At 33.7% G+C, this 20488-nt stretch overlaps 2 protein-coding genes across 2 annotated transcripts; both read left to right on the top strand.

Annotated features, from left to right (window-relative positions):
* Positions 1-4703, top strand: LOC145064514 (uncharacterized). Its single transcript, XM_079011950.1, has 4 exons — positions 1-28; positions 2707-3482; positions 3582-3859; positions 4406-4703. Exons 1-4 carry the CDS (start codon positions 1-3, stop codon positions 4701-4703), a joined length of 1380 nt encoding a protein of 459 aa, XP_078868076.1.
* A 5638-nt stretch (positions 4704-10341) lies between these two features.
* Positions 10342-11193, top strand: LOC145064512 (uncharacterized). Its single transcript, XM_079011949.1, has one exon. It carries the CDS (start codon positions 10342-10344, stop codon positions 11191-11193), a length of 852 nt encoding a protein of 283 aa, XP_078868075.1.
* The last annotated feature ends 9295 nt before the right edge of the window (positions 11194-20488 follow it).

Below are 20488 nucleotides of genomic sequence, written 5' to 3'. Positions count from 1 at the left end.
ATGGATGTTCGCCATCGTGATGAACCTCGTAAATGTGGACTATGCCATCAACCTGGTCATAACAGGAGAAATTGTTCAAATTCTCAACCTAGATTCAATGCGATGTGAACCATGTAACTTTTATTATTCTTGTAATTTTATGTTTAATTTAGTTTTTAGTTCATGTTTAATTTCTTTTGTAGTTGTGTCTTTAATTATCTTGTAATTTCATAATTCCGTAACATATAATATATTCAATATTGGTATCAATTAGAATGTGTTTATTAAAATTTTCTAATGATGTAAATCGCAATAACATAATAGACATATTTCGGTTATATGTTTTTAATATATACAAATTTACATTTGTTGTAAAAAAGCTAAAAAAAATAATTCTTTTATAAAAAAAAGATATAAAATATATATAACATATAAGTTGTAGGGTTATTATGAAAGTTGAAGGGGTCAAAATGTAAAATTATATATAAATACATTGATTTTAATGTGGGGACACAAAAAAACAATCAATTTTTGCAATAGGGATAATGTCATAAAAAGCCTTAAGTTTGGCAGAAAATGTCGGTTTTACCCTTCGGCAGATTTTTGGTTCGTCTATACCGCAAACTTGTCATTTTTTTGTCGGTTTTGCCCTTGTTACCTGCAATTGCAGGTTTCCAGGTTACTATGAATTATTTTTTGCAAAAAAACCCTTAAGTTTACAAATATTTTGCAAAAAAACCCTTAAGATTATAAACATATAAAATATAAATATATATTCAAAATTTGTTAAAACTAAATAGTTTTCTACTGAAACATATTTTTAGCTTTATGTACCGTAATTTTATATTTGTTCGATATAAAGTTTTTATATTTAAATTATAAAAAAGTTACCTAGTTTTATCAAAATTTAAATATATTTATTAATTAATACTTTAACTTTTCAAAGCAACATTAAAAAACGTCTGTTAGCTAATAATAATATGACATTAGTTACATTCAATTAATTTTTTTAAAAGAAAAATAAAAATATTTTATATGTTTAAAAGGTTTATATTTCAGAAATAATAAACTATCATATTTTTTATAAAAATAAATATATTTATATAATAAATTAGACAAATATATTTATATTTTATATGTTTAAAATGTTTATATTTATTTTTGATGTTTATAATGTTTATGATATTTTTATAAAAAAAATATGATAATATTATTATGTATTTAAACATATAAAAAATATGATACGTTAGTATTTCTGAAATACAAACCTGTTAAACATATAAAATATTTTTATCTACCTTTTAAAAAAATTAATTGAATGTACTTGATGCCATATTATTCATATTAACTATTTTAGCATAATTAATTATTAACTAACATATGTTTTTTAATTTTGTTTTGAAAAGTTGAAGTATTAATTAAGAAATATATTCAAAATTTTGATAAAACTAGGTAACTTTTTTTAAATTTAAATATAAAAAGTTTATATCAAACCAATATAAAAGTTACCGTATGTAAAGCTAAAAATATGCTTCAGTAGAAAACTATAGTTTTATCAAATTTTGAATATATATTTAAATTTTTATGTTTATAATCTTAAGGGTTTTTTGCAAAATATTTGTAAACTTAAGGGTTTTTTTCGCAAAAAATAATTCATAGTAACCTGGAAACCTGCTATTGTAGGTAACAAGGGCAAAACCGACAAAAAAATGACAAGTTTGCGGTATAAACGAACCAAAAATCTTCCGAAGGGTAAAACCGACATTTTCTGCCAAACTTAAGGCTTTTTATGACATTATCCCTTGAAATAAAAATCAACCCATTTTGCAAAAGGTTCTTATTTTCAATTCATTTTTACAAAAAACTCTTACAGTAGCTTGTGTAGGGATTATTATATATATATATATATATATATATATATATATATATATATATATATATATATATATATATATATATATATAAGAATGGTGTTTTAAAAATAGGACTTTTTGAAATTCTTTGTAAAAAAATGTAAAAAATAGGGCATTTATTTATGGCCCCACAAAAAATAGGCCCCTTTTACAAAATTTTCAATTTATTTCATACCTTTCACTTTTATATAAATTTACTTTTTATTTTTTTTATATGAAATATATAATTAGTTTTCAATTCTAACACTTATAAACTATATATTTAGATTCGTTATATATATCATTTGTTTTTCTTTTTTATCCTTAATTACTATATGAATTACATAATTTATCATTTGTTTTTCTTTCTTATCCTTAATTACTATATGAATTACATATTTTAATTTTTGAAAACTAAAAAGAATTAATATATTGTTTTATAAAGCATATAATAGTATTTTATACAAATTTTAAATAATATCTTATTAAATCAAGTTTGATTTGTCATTTCAAAAGAAAAAGATGATTTGTTGCATGCAAAGCAAAAGCAAAAGTTATATTTACTATACACCTCAATACCCAGAGAAATGACCATACGAATTGTCACATCCTATTTCAAAATTTTCACAATTTTTTACACTTTAAGTTCAGTTTTTTTATGTGGATTCATTTCCTAATTCCTTCAAAATCTTTCACCAATATGTTCTCATTATAAGTTCCCACATCTTTCATTCATCTTTGCATCTTCAACAGTCAAAATTCCTTCATCGCTTAATTATAAGGTATGTATGTTTTATTTAAAAATCATTGCCTAATGATGATAAATTTGAGGCAGATGATGACTTTGGGTTTGATGAACCCAACTCACAGGATAGTGAAGATAGTGTAAGTGAATCATTATGCAATGTTGGGGATGATTCATATGATGTGTGTGGAACTCCAGTTGTGAACTTTATGAATGATTTTGGAGATGTAGGAGATGATGACATTGAAAATTATCAAGATACCATTCATATAGATGTTTGGAAAGAATCGGAAAACAAAATAAGGTTAGGAATGCAATTTGAAAGTAGAGCAGAAGTAAAGAAGGCAGTAACACTTTGGTCGATATCTCAAAACAGAGAGTACAAAGTGTATGAAAGTAAAAGTAACTTATGGATAGTAAAGTGTAAGACTTTAGGAAGTGAAGGCGAAAGTTCAAGTTTTGCTTCGTATACACCACGTTGTGCATGGTATGTTCGTGCCGTTAAGAAGAAAAATCATCGTATGTGGAAGATTACACGTTCGGTGGGTGTACACAATTGTTTTGGTTCATGTACAAGTAATAATAACAGAAATTTGAATTCTGAAACTATTGCCTCATACATAATGCACTCAATTAAAAAAGATGTTTCTTATCCAGTGAAACAGATACAAGCAGATATTAAAAATGTTTTGCATGTTGATGTTACATATGGAAAGGCATGGCGTGGTAGACGAAGAGCCATTGAGAAAATTTATGGAACTTGGGAGAGTAACTTTATTGAGTTGCCCAAGTACATTGCAGCTTTACAGGCTTCCAATCCTACTACAATTGTTAAGTGGTTTCATAATACAAATGGCTCATCAAATGTAGCAACATTCAAATATTTTTTTGGGACTTTTTGACTTGCTATTCATGCATTTCATCTATGTCGACCTGCTATTTCTGTTTATGGTTGTCATTTGAAGGGTTCACACAAAGGAAAAATGCTTATTGTTGTTACCAAAGATGCCAACATTTATATATTACCAGTCGCTTTTGCAATTGTTCATGAAGAGACTTCACAAAGTTGGTATTGGTTTTTCTATCACTTTAGACAATATGTTGCTCAAGATAGAGAATTTTGTGTTATTTCGGACAGGCGTCAAGGAATAATTCATGTAATGAAAAATCTAGAGGAGTGGAAAGAGCCATTAGCATACCATCGCTTTTGTCTTCGACACATTATAAGTAATCTCATGAAAAGGTACAATAATGTGAGACTTAAAACATTTTGTTGGACTATTGGAAGCACCACACAAAAAAGAAAGTTTGTGAAGTGTATAAGAGAAATAAAAGAAATCAATCTTGAAGCATGGAAAAATTTAAAAGAAATTCCGAAAAGTCAGTGGCGCCTTTTATATGATGAAAATCATCGAAGGGGTTTATTAACAACAAATATCTCTGAGAGTATGAATAATGCGTTACGAGGAGCAAGACAATTACCAAGTAGGGCGTGTATTGAAGTTACTTCAATAGAACTGTTCAGCTATTTCGAAAGCATAGTTCTACTGCAATGAATTGTAATACACCTCGACCATCACGTATGTGGCGCATCTTCACTAAATGTGAGACCCATGCACAAAGTCATATGATATCTGAGTTTCACTACAATGAAGGTGTCTATAGCTCACTAAGCTTCAGATAAATGGAAATGGAGGGAATACACATAGTGTCCATTATTTTCAACATCACTGCACACGTGGTAAGTGGCACATGCAAAGTATCATGCTCTTGCGATTTGTCGATATAGAGGGGATAACCCTCTTTCCATTGTCAATACATTTCACACTACTGCGACGTATAAAGAACAATACAATGCTGCGTTTGCACCACTTTCTCATGTTGATTATTGGTTAGAGTCTGATTCGATGATCGAAGCAGATTACTCAAAACTTTCTGTTAGTCGAGGTCGAAGGCGTTCAAACCGTATTCATAACGAGATGAACGTTCGTCATGGTGATGAAACTCGTAGATGTGGACTATGCCATCAACCTATTCATAACCGAAGAAATTGCTCAAGTTCTCAACCAAGATTTAACGCAATGTGAACTATGTTTTGTTTACTCAGTCTTGTGATTTCCTCTTCAATTTGTCTGGTATTTCTTTTGTAATTTTATGTTAGTTTTATCTTTTAATTTCTTGTTTAGTTGAACTTGTCTTGTTGTATCATTGTAATATATTCGATATTAATATTCGTTTGAAGGTATTGATGAATTCATTGTAATGATATAACTTGTTAAAAATAATATTTAGATTTTAATTAAATATTCTTTAATCAATAAAATTATATAGTTGATATAATAAAAGTAAAATTAAAATATTAAAAAGTAAAAAATATAAAAAACAAAATACAATTTAAGTTAAAGGACCAAAATTATTATTTCAAAGGGTAAGAACTGTAAATTTAATAAAAGAATGTTTTCTTTTAAGTATACAAAAAATTACATGTATAAACAAAAAAATATTGTATAAGTTGAATGACTAAAACTGCAATTTTAAAGGGTTAAATTTGAAAAATATTAATATTAACGAATACCTTATGGTGGGCCAATAAAAATTTACCCTATTTTTGAAAGACAATTTGAAAATGTCCTATTTTTTAAAAAACGATTTCTAAAATACATTATTACTAAAAAACTCCTTGTAGGTGTTCGAGAAAACATAATAGATTTATTACCTCCAACACGTTTAGGTCATGGCGTGATCTGTTTTATGTAGCAGCACGTGTGGTCCGCCTGAAAGATGGGAGATGAGGTTGATGAGAGAAGCCACCTAAGCATCTGTGTGGAAGATCAAACCCATTTCTAAAACCTGATATTCTCTTACTCACCGTCTCCTCACATTCCTACATATATGATATAACATCACAACTAGAAAACAAGTTTTGAATTGATCACACAAAAAATTACCATGTAAAATGATGGAGATTTAAATACCTTTATGATCTTGTCCCAGAGTTTGTAGAAACCAGCATTATGAGGTTCAATGTGTAACGATCCAAAAAATCGTCTATTAACGATGTTAGTCTTTCGTTACTCGAATATATATTCTAGTATAACGAATTCAATTTCTTTTATGGTTATGAAATGAAATAAATTAAATAAAATGGTGCTAGTAATATTTAAAAGTATTAGTAGATATTTACAAAGTGTATAATTAAATTAAATTATATAAGCAAAATGTTTATTATAAGTGAAGGTTAAAATTAATTCAAATAAAAGTAAAAGGTAGAATATGAAAAAGAAGCAAAGATTGAGGGTTAAGGTTGTAATTTGGGATTCAAAACGTTAAATCATTAAGACAACCGGGTGGGTGAAGGTTGTAATTTGGGATTCAAAACGTTAAATAATTAAGACAACCGGGTGTGGGAAATGCGGAACCCACGTTATCTTACGTGGCAAGCGCTTTAATGGCGTTATAATCGGGAACACCGCCCCAGCCCTACGTTATTGCGTGTTACGCCATCAGGTGTTACTATTGTAACGAGTTATAACGCCAAAAATTACCCCCGATATTTGACCGTTTGATTTTTTCTCCCATTGAAAAACGGTAATATTACCGTTTGAAATGAAAAAAAAAAATTACTTCTTAAATTTATTTTAACTATATATATATATATATATATATATATATATATATATATATATATATATATATATATATCATTTTATTCACTTCAATTCTTCTATTCTATATCTCTATCTATTTCTCTATATCTATCTCTATTTCATTAAAAAAAAACCAATATGGATCAAAACCCGAATACCTCTCCTCTGAAGACAAACACATCCACTCCATTAGGTTTTGCGGGATATGAGGGATACATTAACCTTCTAAACTCGCAAAACTCACCACAAATTCCATATTCCGGCAATTTTTTCAATCTCGCCTCACCCCCACTACAATTCTCTACCTCACCATTTGTGCAACAAAATGCAAACATTCAACAAAACATTTTTAACACATTCGGTCCCATGCGCCAAACAATCACACAACCCACACCCACGCAAGAACCAGTTGTCGAGACGCAAGCCGGGGGTAGTCAGAAAACATCGGGAAAAAAATGGAGACCAAAAAAAGAAAGGGAAAGAGGTCGTTTTCGGGACGGACGAAACAGAACCACCTTCAACATGGTGGACACCAGAGGAAGAGCATGTGTTGGCGATGGCTTGGTGTGGTACTTCAAAACAACCAACTATGAGGAACGATATGAAGAGAGTTGCTTTTTGGGATGCCGTAATCGTCAAATTCCACACAATTTTGAACAAGGGTGACACGTATCGCAATAATGATATGCTTAGTGGCAAATGGACTCAAATTAGCCGGAAGTGCACCAAATTGAATTCCATATACAACAAATTTTCTTCGCAACGTCAAAGTGGTGCCAATAATTTCGATGTGTTTAGAGCCGCGAGGGAGGAATATCACGTGCAAATGGGGTACAAATTTGAGTATGAAAAAATATGGGAGTTAGTGAGGAAAGATCCAAAATGGATGAAAACGCCAACATCATCGGAACAACAATCCAAAAGGTCTCGTGGTTCGGGTTCGGTTGACGTTTCCGACGGACACACGAATATCGACCTCAACGCGGACACCGATGAGATCCCGAACGAGTTTGACGACATCGAGGAAATCTCTCAGCCACGACGACCTATGGGGCGTGACAAAGCGAAGCGCGCTCAATGACATGCGGAGAAGAATGAAAGTCGGCTTCGAGAGCACGAGGAAATGAAAAAAAAAAATTTGACGCCCACACGGAAATCGCAAATAAAAGATACGAATTGCAACGGGAACATTTGGATTTCCTTCGTCAAGAACTCCAAGAAGATCGCATATCGAAGGATTTGGCAATTCTTACGACAAACGAAGAAAGATTTACCTCCGAGACGAGCTGAAGTGATACGGAAGATGAAGGCACAGATGGAGAGAAAATACTTGGGCGAAGAATAGTTTGTCGGTGTTTTTTTTTAAATTATTATGACTATCGTGTGTTTCTTTTTCAATGTTTTTTTGGTTTGTATGGTATTTTTAGTTTACTATTTAATGAATTTATGTTTTATTAATTTATATGTTTTTTTAGATATATGACATAAATAAAATAAAAAAAAACAAAGTATAAATATATGAAGTGAATAAAAAAAATAAAACAAATTACAATAATAGAAAATAAAAACATTAAAAAAAAAATAAAAAAAAAGAAATAGAAAATTAAATGTGTTAACCCATGTTATTTGGTGTCGCCCATTTCCACCTTTGGTTTTATAACACCAAATTGTGACTAGGATGATGAGGTGGACAATTTGGGTGTGATAACATGTAATAACATGTTGCCCACACCTAGTAGTCTAAGGCTACGTAAATGATATCTGTTTCTTTTACTTTGTTGGGTTTCGCCTATACATACGAAGCAATAATGTTTCAATTGTGTTCTTGGGCTGTTTCACCATCGATGTTTACCACGAGCGAGAAAGAGAAAGTGAGATAACCGAGGCAGAAATAGAGCTAGCCAGGTGTCGGCTGTGGGAAACTCCGGCGAGGAGCCAAGCTTTTCGGCACCATCTTTGTTTTGTTGAGATAATTCAAGTCCAGTTAATTCCAGCACGTTTAAATTAGAATTACTTAGGGGTTGTTTGATAGTTGCTGACCGAGTTAGACCTAACTGAGTCACATGCCTGACTGTGTTGAAGCTCTGACTACATCTTGCTCTAACTGCAATCATATTGTTTGATAACGCATCTGACTAACAGTGTTGAATGCTACAAATGACTATTTTACCCTTCCGTAAATACACAAATTATATTAAGTATATTAAGTTTTGCATGTACGTGGTTTTTAGGTACCTATTACAGTTAACTATTGACTAGCAAATCCTGTTTGATAAGTAGAGAAAGACAAATAAATGGAATGAAAATAACAAAAAAAATAACCAAAATACCCCTACAAACAAAATGCATATAATTTACAATTGTGCAACGTAATCTAATAAAGATATAGCTTTATCATAATAAATGTATATTGAAACTTTAATTAACTACAATTACCACAGTAACATAAATAAATTGTTAGAAATTCATTGGTCAACTGAACAATTATTTTACGTCTATGGAAGAAGCCTCTTACGAAGTTACTGTATATCTATCTTGATCCAAAAACTGCATTGAATGTCAAACTCTGCATCAAGCAACCTGAAGTTTTTTTCCACTTGATTATGCCTCTGGACAAAGTAAATGCGGAAATTTCAAACAAAAAGCTCTTTTTATATTACATCGTTTCTATTTCTTGGAACTAGTTGATTTTTTTTATCTCTGAAACACCATTAAGTGCATACAATTCATCTGTTGCTTAATTTTTAATCCTTTTTTCGTCTTTAATTACTGGTTTCCACTATCAATTTTGGGTCAAATGTGTTAGATATAGAGATACACAAAAGAATCCACCGTTCCAAAAATTGTAAAAACCCTAATTGACTTGTAGGATATGTAGATGATATTACAGGTTAGGAATTAGGATTGAAGAAGAGAACTGACCTGGTGGTGAACGATTTTTTTGGAAGTGTTATTCCAAGTAAGACTACAATTGCAATAGATCATGAGAGAAGGGGTTAAAAGTTCCGCGCTGGAGGATAACGTTGAAAAGGACGACGTTGGAGGAGGTGGTCAACGCTGCGGCGAGGATGAAATAGACCGAGAGACGGGATGAAGATGAAGGACGAAGGAGTGAAGTCACGTTTAAAGGAGAAAAAAAAGATAAAGGGCAAATTAGGCTATATTCTCAGTCAGCGTCATTTTTAGAATGACTCGGTAAGAAGCCTATGGACCGAGTAAGAGCTTAAAATGGTGTAATCAAACATTTTGACTTGCACCGAGTTAGACGTGGCCTCTTACTGGACTCGGTAAGAGCCTTATCAAACAAGGCCTTAGTTTTCTTTACCTTTGAATAAATCAAGATCACGTGACAAATAATTCCTGGTCCTTAGCAAGTAGGTAGTTAGTTTCCTATTTTTCTAGAAAGTTCCTAGTTTATATAGAAAGGCAAATGTGCATAGTGTTTTGTATCCTCTAGCTTATTTCTCTTACTGCCAGTGAATAAAAGTACCATTTTGCCTCAAATACCTTGACCCTTCACCCGTGTTCTGTGCTTCTCTATTCCCTGTTCAGATTATTAATGATGCATATATATATATATATATATATATATATATATATATATATATATATATATATATATATATTCCAATTTTACCCTTCCCTGATATAATCACATTTTTGTCCCCTATGAAGCATTACTTTCTGGTCCCCTATCTCTCAATTTGGTATAAAGTCCTTGTCACTCCTATAAAAGGCTAACACTTGGTATCAGAGCACAACCTGGTGCATGCCAAAGTATCAACCACGCAAAAAAATGATAGGAAACAATGGCAATGGTGAAAAGGAAGGCTTGGTCACTCTCCATTATCCGATGCTATCATGAAGTGATTACTTTGCATGGGATAACAAAATGAGGGTCTTCATGCAAGCCCAGGGAGTGTGGGATGCGGTGGAACCTAGGACATCAAACACAGTGGTAGAAGTGAAAAAGGATAAGATGGCGCTTGTAGTCATCTATCAAGGAATACTAGAAGATCTTCTACTATCTTTGGCTGAGAAGAAAAAAACCAAAGAAGCCTAGGAAGCGTTAAAAACAATGTTCGCGGGAGCAGATAGAGTAAAGACTGCAAGAATTCAGACATTGAAAACTGAATTTGAGGCATTAAGTATGAAGGAATCAGAAGGTGTTGATGAGTTTGTTGTGAAGGTGATCAACACAGTGAGTACTTTGCGCACTTTAGGAGATATCATAGAAGAGTCCTATATGGTGAAGAAACTACTAAGGGTTGTGCCATCTAAGTTTCTTCAAATTGCCTCTACACTAGAGCAATTTGGGGACTTAGAAACAATGTTAGTCGAGGAAGTGATTGGAAGGTTGAAGGCCCACAAAGAGAGGATGAAAGGTCATGGAGAGAATGATGAAAGAAAACTTCTCTTGACCTATAAGGAATGGTCAGAGAGGAACAAAAAGAAAACAGAAGGAGAAACCAAGCAAAAATCGAATAGAGGTGTTTTTGGAGGCTCACGTGGCCAAGGCAGGGGCAGAGGAAGAAATGGTGGTCGTGGTGGTCGTGGTAAAGGGGGTTCATACCATCAAAAGGAAGGGAACCATCAAGCATCTGGTAGTCAAGAAAAGAGTGGAATCCAATGTTATATCTGCCAGGAGTTTGGACACTATGCAGCTGAGTGCAAGAATCCAAGAAGAGAAAGAAATCAAGAAAACAATTTAATACAAGACCATCATGGCAATGAACCTACTTTGCTTTTGTCAACCTTTGAACATGCTGAAGTGTTTCTAAATGAAGAAAGTGTGACCACACAGTTAAAATCACAAGGAAACACCTTCAACCAGTCATGTATGTGGTATCTTGACACAAGGGCTAGTAACCACATTACTAGAGATAAGTGCACCACATTACTAGAGATAAGTGCAAGTTCAGGAATCTGAATGAGTCAATCTAAGGATATGTGAAGTTAGGAAATGAAGCAAAAGTTCGTATAGAAGGAAAGGGCTTAATTGTATTTCGGTGTAAGTGTTGGGTTTTGAGCAATCTAACACTTCCTAAGTGTGCATGCAACCCTAATAAACCTTGGATCTATGTTTTCTTCCAAAATACATGCAAATAATAACTTCCAAGGTTTCTTCCTAACTAGCATAGCATAAGGATTATGAATCATAAAAGTACTAGTAGAAATACATACCTTTTGATGATGGTTGATTGTTTGGAGTTTGAGAGTCAAGCACCAATAGTGTGAATGCCTCAAATGGAATCACAAATCACCAAAAACACTTGGAAAACTTTGAGAGAGTAGTATACTTTCTTGTGGAATCAGCCACCACTAAGTCTCACACTACTAGTGTCTACCCTTAGGCCCTATTTCTTGCATCATATGCTTCTTTATATAGTGTGCATGGTTAGGGTGAAACCCTAATAACCCATGTCTTTTCCTTTCCAAGGATCCATGGGTTAAAAGCTCCATGGATCATCCATGGACTTTCATATTAGCTTAGCCCATTAACAAATGAATATTAGCCCACACTATATAAAATATAATAGCCCATAATTTAATCAGTCTTCTTTTAATCTCTAAATTAATTCATAATTAATTTAAGACTAAAACTAATTAAATAACATGACTTCATATTAATATATTATAACTTATAATATATTAATAAATCGTAAGTATACAATTCTCATAAAATTATCCATAAATCGTTTGGGTGAAGTGCAACCCAAATGGACCATGCCGGGTCGGGTCAAGTATGTACCAAATAATTTATGGACTTAGACACCTTATCCAACAGACTCCCACTTGGATAAGTCTAATAACTATATTTGCGTATGTTACTTTAGGAACCAACCAACAATCGTAGCTCTCGAAAACTCTGTTGAACTATGAAGCGCCATTTTAGATAAGTGATCATATAATCCTCTGTTCTCATGATATCAGCCGGACAAATACATGGAACAACGTCGTACTTATTGTCCAGCAGTTTGTTTCCCGATTTCCGATTTGTTTGACAAAGAACTTAATCGAACACATCAATTTAGTTCTGACCGGCCGGTACATAGGTCACAACAAAATCATCGAGGGGCCCAGATATCGCTTCTATTTCTAGAAGGAACAGATAAACTTCGACTCATATGCTTGTTCTACTACTTGTTGAATTGTACATAAAGGCACGTTTTATAACATCAAGTTACTGATGCGTTTACGTGCAATCAATGCACAACCAACTCATAGGTAACAACTCATATCTCTAGGTTTGAAGATTTATATGATATTACCGTCTCACGATCACTCGAGATAAATTCCATGAAGTGATACAAGTGAGCGTGGGTTTAATCCAATACTCATAACTTATGAGCACTCATGAATGTTGTAGCAACCATTGCTATGACTAAACCCATTTAGCCATCTACAAACTCGATTCATGACAGTCTTGATTCATACCTACTTCCAACATATGAACGACTGTGGAGTGTTTAAATAACTTAGTCATTCGGAAAGAATAACCTAGCTATTCTGGAAGTCAAAACATGCAAAGTGAAACACAATAATAATCGAATCCAATATGGTCTCAGAACCCTTTTGAATATAAATAGAACCACCTTTTATTTATCACCATATTGATTACACATTATTCATTGTATAATGTTTCAAATAATCAACTTAAGACTTGAATAAAAACAACAGTCGTCCCATGCTCCTAGCATGTACACTTTGTTTTTCTAAACAATAGTTATGCCATACTCCAAGTATGCACACTATGTTTGTTTATGATCCTTACATTGTGATGTAGATCAATTGAACATGATTCCAATGATACTCATTTCACAATCCCAAATCCTTATTGTAAATGTGAGAATCCCCGATTCCTATCATTTACCAAAAAAAAACTGTTAGATTTTAAACTTTTATGCAATGTTCCTCTTGTAATGATTATGCACAAAGTCACCAAAACCTTGTAACCAGTCATTACAGAGTATTCCAAAGAAGGTCAACTTCTATGGAACGGAAGTCTCATATTCAAAGTACATTGCTTTGAACATCCTTCTTGCATTAAGGTTTTCTAATCTTACATAGATTGAATAACTTCCACCTATGGAGACATTTCCATAGTCCCATTTTGACTATTACTTCCGAACAAGAGTTACTTCTTTTCAGAATATGTCAATATGGTCCTTTCCGACATCATACTTCCAACTGTCCCTGAGCAACCAATCTTTGGCGAACCTCAGGTTTGTCCTCGACAATTGCTTAATCACTTTAGTCATATCCAGTTCTAGACTTTTCCCTTCTCAATGCCTTCAGCATTTGGAAAATTTAGAAAAGATGAATATTATAGCACATGAAATCGATCCTATATCTGAAGCATATGGGACACGATTCATGATGTCTCACATAAAGACATGATACTAGACCAGTCTTTTGCTACAATATTTTTTTATTTGCCATGTTTTCAAAATTTAACTATGAAGAGGGATGCCGTAGTCATAATTGAATTTTGAGAACGCAATATATAGAGAATTTCCTTAAGTCGAACCATTCAGACATAAAATTCATATATATGTCCTTGACTAAAGATGATTAAAATCTCAATCTAAGCTTCTAGAATTGAAATGAAGTATAATTTCCTCTCCCTTAATTATAGCAAAACAACTTTTCAACCCCTGCAACTTCACGAATTGAAACTTTTGTCTTCTATAATTAACATTGCTAACTTGCAACACTAAACGTAATAATCATGCTCCCACTAACATGATGATTATCAGCATAACACTTATGCTCCCACTAGCTCTGACATATTTCCAGATATCTACTGGACTTCTGAAATTTAGATTCATACACCCTTTCTTAGATAGCTCACATGTGTGTCTAAGCAATTTCAAGAACTATGAAAAGGGATGTCGTAATCATAGTCTCAATTTCTTAGACCTTTTCCATTTCTCACAAGTCCATGTTAGTGTGCCGGTTAACCACACATGCTCCACTAACGACTTTTGAAAATGCAAATAACACAATTGATATCTACGTAAAATCTACTTAGTGAAAGCGTTTCCTCACCATCATTTTCATGAATCGGAGAGAAACCTTATGACACTTAGATTTTATAGTGTATGAGTTCCTATCCATGTGAATTTGTCAAAACCATAATCACAAGATAAGGTTAGTGACAAATTCAGCCTTACATGGATTAAACTTGTTCAATCTTAGTTTCTTGTCACCTTGGTAGCACAAGGCCCACCAATGCTTCCAAGTTGAACTCTGATAACTCACATGCAAATTCAACTTATTTGAAGTAGGTACAGAAATAAGAATTATGTCAACACGATAGGTTGAAAACCTTAAGTCGTGTGCTAGTGATAAATTACAAGTTTTACTCTTGATTAAATCTTGAAACTCTTTCGGGATCTTTAAGGCTCCCACTGTCTCCTTGATATATAAGTTTCCCCAGTCAAGAACCATTCCTTGACAAAACAAATATTCAAGGGATAGCGCGGATTCTTATCAAGACTAACACTTCACACAATTGGTCTTAGTTGGTCTTTGTCTCATCCAAGACATCACAACTTACCAATCTCAAATGTACAAGAGTAGAAAACATTTTACTCTTACATTTGACTAGTGTTAATAAATCTTCCTTTATGTCACTCTAGGTTACAATCTTGGAGTATGACTCTAAGAATTGTTTTGGAATGAAATATGAATCATCTTCTTGATTTTAACCAATCCAACAATTCATGACCTCTCTTCTTAGCCATAACAATGCACTAAGACGTCCTTAGAGTATGAATTTGTGATATGGTTTCATAATCATTAAGATGATCATGAAATATGATACTAAAGTACTCTCCCATCCTTTCAGATTTGAGAAACTTTTATCTTTCCACCTAATTTTATTCTTCTCATTTGTTTTGTCATACATTGTAACCTTTCCAATGTTACAGAATTATACTTAACCTTATAAGTATAATCATATTTACTAATCTTCAGTAAATCATGACAAATCAATCTTTGTGGTGGACCTTGACCAGCGCACACCCAGTGTACCTAATTCCTTAGTCCTTCAATTGACTCACATATACATGTGATCAAAGAATTAGTCTTAATTTTAAAAGATGAAAATTCTCATTCATCATAAAATACAACTTGTATGATTCCAAGTTTCTGTCCAATTGAAACTTGGGTGATGAAAAACTTTCTTCATTTGGTAAATTCAGACACTACCACAAATGAAAGAATCAAATCCACTTTCCAATATTGCTATTACTGGAAACATATAAGCAACAATTTTTCCACAGATGCCATTGTAAGGATATTTTTTAAAATAAATAAACTTAAAACCCTTTTTTTCTTTTATTTTAAAACTTTGCGGAAAAACTTATCCTTACAATCCACATGAAAACCTTGTTGTTATCTATTCATAAGCAATATATTATAACTCTTAAGCAACAGCTCAAAATTCTGATTGTCGAACCATGCGATCGAAACCCACCTTTGCAATCAGAATCAACATATACTTACTTTAAGCTTCCTATCTTTTCTTTGATTCTTAAAAACATCAGCATGTGACCCATTCACATTATGTAATAAGAATCTCCAAATAGGAACTTAATAGAGTTAGACAGTGGACTTTACCCGAAGTAGAGTCAAACCTCTTGACTTGATCAACCTTATGACCTTTTAGGTGAATAGGGCAGCTTCGCAACCAATGCCCCTTCCTTTGGCAACAAAACACATGGACCCTTTGGTAATGGCACATGAGACTATCTCAGAATTTTCCTTTCTCTTTACTATTTGGTCAACCGAGTTGACTATAGCCGATCCCTTTCCATTGGGAAAAGAAATCCTTTTCTAGATATCCAATGCTACCATTGTCAATGTCCATGTAGACTTGGGAAGTTGTTCTTTTAATCAAATTTGCTTTACTGGTGTTCCAAATCATTGCTGATTCCACAACACCAAGCAAATAGATAACATCATTAAGGGTCATGTCATAGTCTGCCTCATAGTAGTCCCAAAGAGACTCACTATGTTACTAAGAAAGTGATTGAACATCCAACTTTCACGGGACTTTGACACCCAACTCTCCCGGCTTGTCAATATGTGACTTTATCTCCAAAATGTGAGTACACATAGACTATGCTTGCCAATAGGGATTGAGTGACTTTAAACTTTTCAAGAACTTGTGGGTGAGGGAGAATAATTAGAGGAGGTGGAGGAAGTGAAGCATGATGTTGAGGGACACCATCTTCAAGAGATTTGGGAAGATCATAGTTGTCTGAACCAGACATCTATAATGGGAGAAAATCAAGTTAGTTGATTCAAAGTCCTTAATATAACACCCAATATGAAATATTAAGGCTAGGACCCAACACAATATTTTATAATTTGGAAGAGGAATGCCGTAATCCAAGCTATAAAATATTTGAAGGTAGGCGAATGACGATTCACCAATTTCCACCATAAAAAAAAATAATTTATTAGGTTTTAATTGGATTTGAAATTCCTAGATCTTTTGAGATTCATTGAACTTTTCAATGGCATGTTTCAATCTCGAGTGTGCCCTCTCAAATTTTGTGATTGAGATGCCGAGGATCACAAAACAAGGTGTGAATAACCATACCAATTCACTTGGTACCCTTAATATTATCACCCAATCAATGTGCCGGTTAACCACACACGCTCCATTGATCTATGACAAACATTAAGTCACCCTTCGTGATCCTTACTAGTCCAAGTTAGTGTGCCGGTTAACCACACACGCTCCACCAACGACTTGGTAAGGTACAAAGTGTGAATTCCATGGGCTAGCACCAAATTCACATTTTTCCTAAAGTAACTAAGATTGGGAATTAAATAAAAAATATTTAGTTACTTTATAATAATCATTATAATTTTAATGAGGATTTAAAGTCATTGTCCTACCCGTTCGGCTAACGACCCTCCACCGATCAAGCAAGCGGTGGGTGAGAGTGGACACCCATTAAGTTGTCATTTTATAGGCAACAACCTTATACCCACCTTATAGACCGGCTTCGTGAAGGAGGCCTACTAACGGTAAAACGACTTGTTCTTATACATATATATAATAATTAACCATTAATCTTATAATAGTATAAGGGTAGAATTTTAACTTTTAAAACTTCTAGGGTATGAAATTAAAGTTTGTGTGAGACTTTACAAATTCCAAAACTTCAGGGCAAGTTTTGAAAAAATCATAAACTTTTGGATATTCATAACTTATGAGTTTTAATTAAGTGTTTAATACTTTTAATGAAGAGTCTCTTGGAAATCAATAACTTGAGGACAAGTTATGAAGTCCATAAAAGCATTTATTAGAAAAACTCTTCTAAAGTGTAACTTATGACTTCTTAAAAAAACATTTAAAAGAAAAAACTTTTGGAATTCCATAACTTGAGGACAAATTATGAATTCCATTAAAACATTTTAAGATCAAGAATTAACTAACAAACAATTTGCAAATAATTCCTATGATCTAACAAAACTCATATGAACATGAACATCCACATCAACAATTTCAAGAATCATATGAACACATATAAACTTGAAATTTTGATTATAACTTTGAAATTGGTCCACCATCATCATTACCACATCAAAAATAGGTTTTATGAGTCCAAAACAGTTTAAGGTAATGATTCTAGACCAATTCCAGCACCAAAACTCGAAGATATGCTGTCTGGGGTTCCAACTCATCGAGTGCATGAACCAACTCGCCGAGTTGGATGAATTTTGTCTTGGACTCGTCGAGTCCCTTCATGGACTCGGCGAGTCTGTTGTGCAGACAGCACATAAACTTCGATTTTCAGCAATCTGCATCAAGTATTCAAGAAAACAAGCCTAGGCTCTGATACCACTGTTGGGTTTTGAGCAATCTAACACTTCCTAAGTGTGCATGCAACCCTAATAAACCTTGGATCTATGTTTTCTTCTAAAATACATGCAAATAATAACTTCCAAGGTTTCTTCCTAACTAGCATAGCATAAGGATTATGAATCATAAAAGTACTAGTAGAAATACATACCTTTTGATGATGGTTGATTGTTTGGAGTTTGAGAGCCAAGCCCCAATAGTGTGAATGCCTCAAATGGAATCACAAATCACCACAAACACTTGGAAAACTTTGAGAGAGTAGTATACTTTCTTGTGGAATCGGCCACCACTAAGTCTCACACTACTAGTGTCTACCCTTAGGCCCTATTTCTTGCATCATATGCTTCTTTATATAGTGTGCATGGTTAGGGTGAAACCCTAATAACCCATGTCTTTTCCTTTCCAAGGATCCTTGGGTTAAAAGATCCATGGATCATCCATGGACTTTCATATTAGCTTAGCCCATTAACAAATGAATATTAGCCCACACTATCTAAAATATAATAGCCCATAATTTAATCAGTCTTCTTTTAATCTCTAAATTAATTCATAATTAATTTAAGACTAAAACTAATTAAATAACATGACTTCATATTAATATATTATAACTTATAATATATTAATAAATCGTAAGTATACAATTCTCATAAAATTATCCATAAATCGTTTGGGTGAAGTGCAACCCAAATGGACCATGCCGGGTCGGTTCAAGTATGTACCAAATAAGTTATGGATTTAGACACCTTATCCAACAGTAAGGATGGGAGTCAACGCAAACCTAATGAGGTATATTACATCCCAGACTTATGCAGTAATATAATAAGCCTGGGAATGTTAGCAGAGGGTGGAGATGAAATAAGAATCAAGGATCCATTTTTGTGGGTCCATAATCTCACTAGGAGACTGTTGATGAAAGTTAAAAGGTCCTCAAATCGACTTTATAAAATAGAGTTGGAAGAAGTCAAAGGACTATGTCTGATAACAAATCTTGATGACCCATCGTGGCTGTGGCGCATGTGAATGGGTCACATAAATTTTAACTCATTGAAAAATATGTCGGAGAAGAAGATGATAGAAGGGATGCCAAAGTTAAACATTCCTACACAACCATGTGAAGGATGTTTATCAGGAAAGCAGATGAGGAAGTCATTTCCTTCATATTCGAGTTACAGGGCAAAGAAAAGGCTTGAGCTTGTTCATGGTGATCTATATGGACCAATATCACCTATTACACCCTCAGGAAACAAGTCAAAAGATGAGGCCTTTGAAGTCTTTAAGAACTTCAGAACGAATGTGGAAGTCGAAACAGGGGAGAAGTTGAAGATGTTCATGACTGACCGTGGAGGCGAATTTGTGTCAAACAAATTCACCACATACTGCAATGAAATAGGACTGGAGAGACAGTATAAATCTCCATTCTATCCACTACAAAACGGGGTTGTAGAGAGAAGGAATCGAACAATATTGGAGATGATAAGGTGTAACTTGAAGACTATGAGGATGCCAGAGAGCCTATGGGGTGAAGCTCTAAATCACTCTATTTATGTTCTCAACAGAGCACACACAAAAGCATTGAAAGATGAAACCTCATACGATATATGGACTGGAAGAAAGCCACGCATTGAACACCTTAGGGTGTTTGGGTGTTTGGCACATATGAAAGTTGCCAAAGGGCACTTGGCGAAATTAGACGAAAGGAGTATTCGACTGGTTCATCTGGGAATTGAAAGGGGAACAAAGGCTTATAGGTTGTTGGATCCGGATATTGGGAAGATGTACGTGAGTCGAGACGTAGTCTTTGATGAGGAACAAGGTTGGGTGTGGGAGAAGACTACGAAGATCAAAGCGATACCGGGTATAAGTTTCACTGTCGAAGGTTTCAACCTAGATGAGGTTTATGATGATGAATTTGAATGGGAACCTAGTACACCATGACATGAACAAGGGTCATCACAAAGTGATAGTGATTGGTATGAAGCTTCACAGCCCATTAACTTACAATTGGATTCACAAACGAGCCCACCTGGTATGCACTCAAACCCACCGTCAACACCTAATTCCCCAATTACGCCAAATTCACCTGTATCGCAAGTCAACTCCGCTAGTACCGCCTCGAGTTCGACAGGTGGGGGTGCTCCAAAGCACTATCGGCTAGTCACAGACTTATAAGACGAGACTGAAGAAATTGAACTCCCGGCAGAATTGATGATGATCCGAAGTGATGAAGAACCAGTCTCGTATGCAGATGCTAGTAAAATAAAGGAATGGGTAAGAGCTATGGACTTGGAATTGGTGTCAATTGAAAAGAATAAAACATGGAGTCTAGTGAATCTTCCAA

This window comes from Lactuca serriola, chromosome 7, assembly GCF_051521515.1.
Source record: "Lactuca serriola cultivar US96UC23 chromosome 7, Lser_US96UC23_V15, whole genome shotgun sequence".
Taxonomy (NCBI): Eukaryota; Viridiplantae; Streptophyta; class Magnoliopsida; order Asterales; family Asteraceae; genus Lactuca; species Lactuca serriola.
Note: the sequence above shows the minus strand (reverse complement) of the source record. Positions and strands in the feature narration are given on the sequence as shown.

Excerpts from the sequence above, each read along its gene's own strand:
- LOC145064514 (XM_079011950.1), top strand. The coding sequence starts at position 1 with ATGGATGTTCGCCATCGTGATGAACCTC. Across the intron at positions 29-2,706 it reads TCGCCATCGTGATGAACCTC|ATGATGACTTTGGGTTTGAT; the intron begins GTAAATGTGGAC and ends AATTTGAGGCAG. Across the intron at positions 3,483-3,581 it reads ATACAAATGGCTCATCAAAT|GGTTCACACAAAGGAAAAAT; the intron begins GTAGCAACATTC and ends TGTCATTTGAAG.
- LOC145064512 (XM_079011949.1), top strand. The coding sequence starts at position 10,342 with ATGTTCGCGGGAGCAGATAGAGTAAAGACTGCAAGAATTCAGACATTG.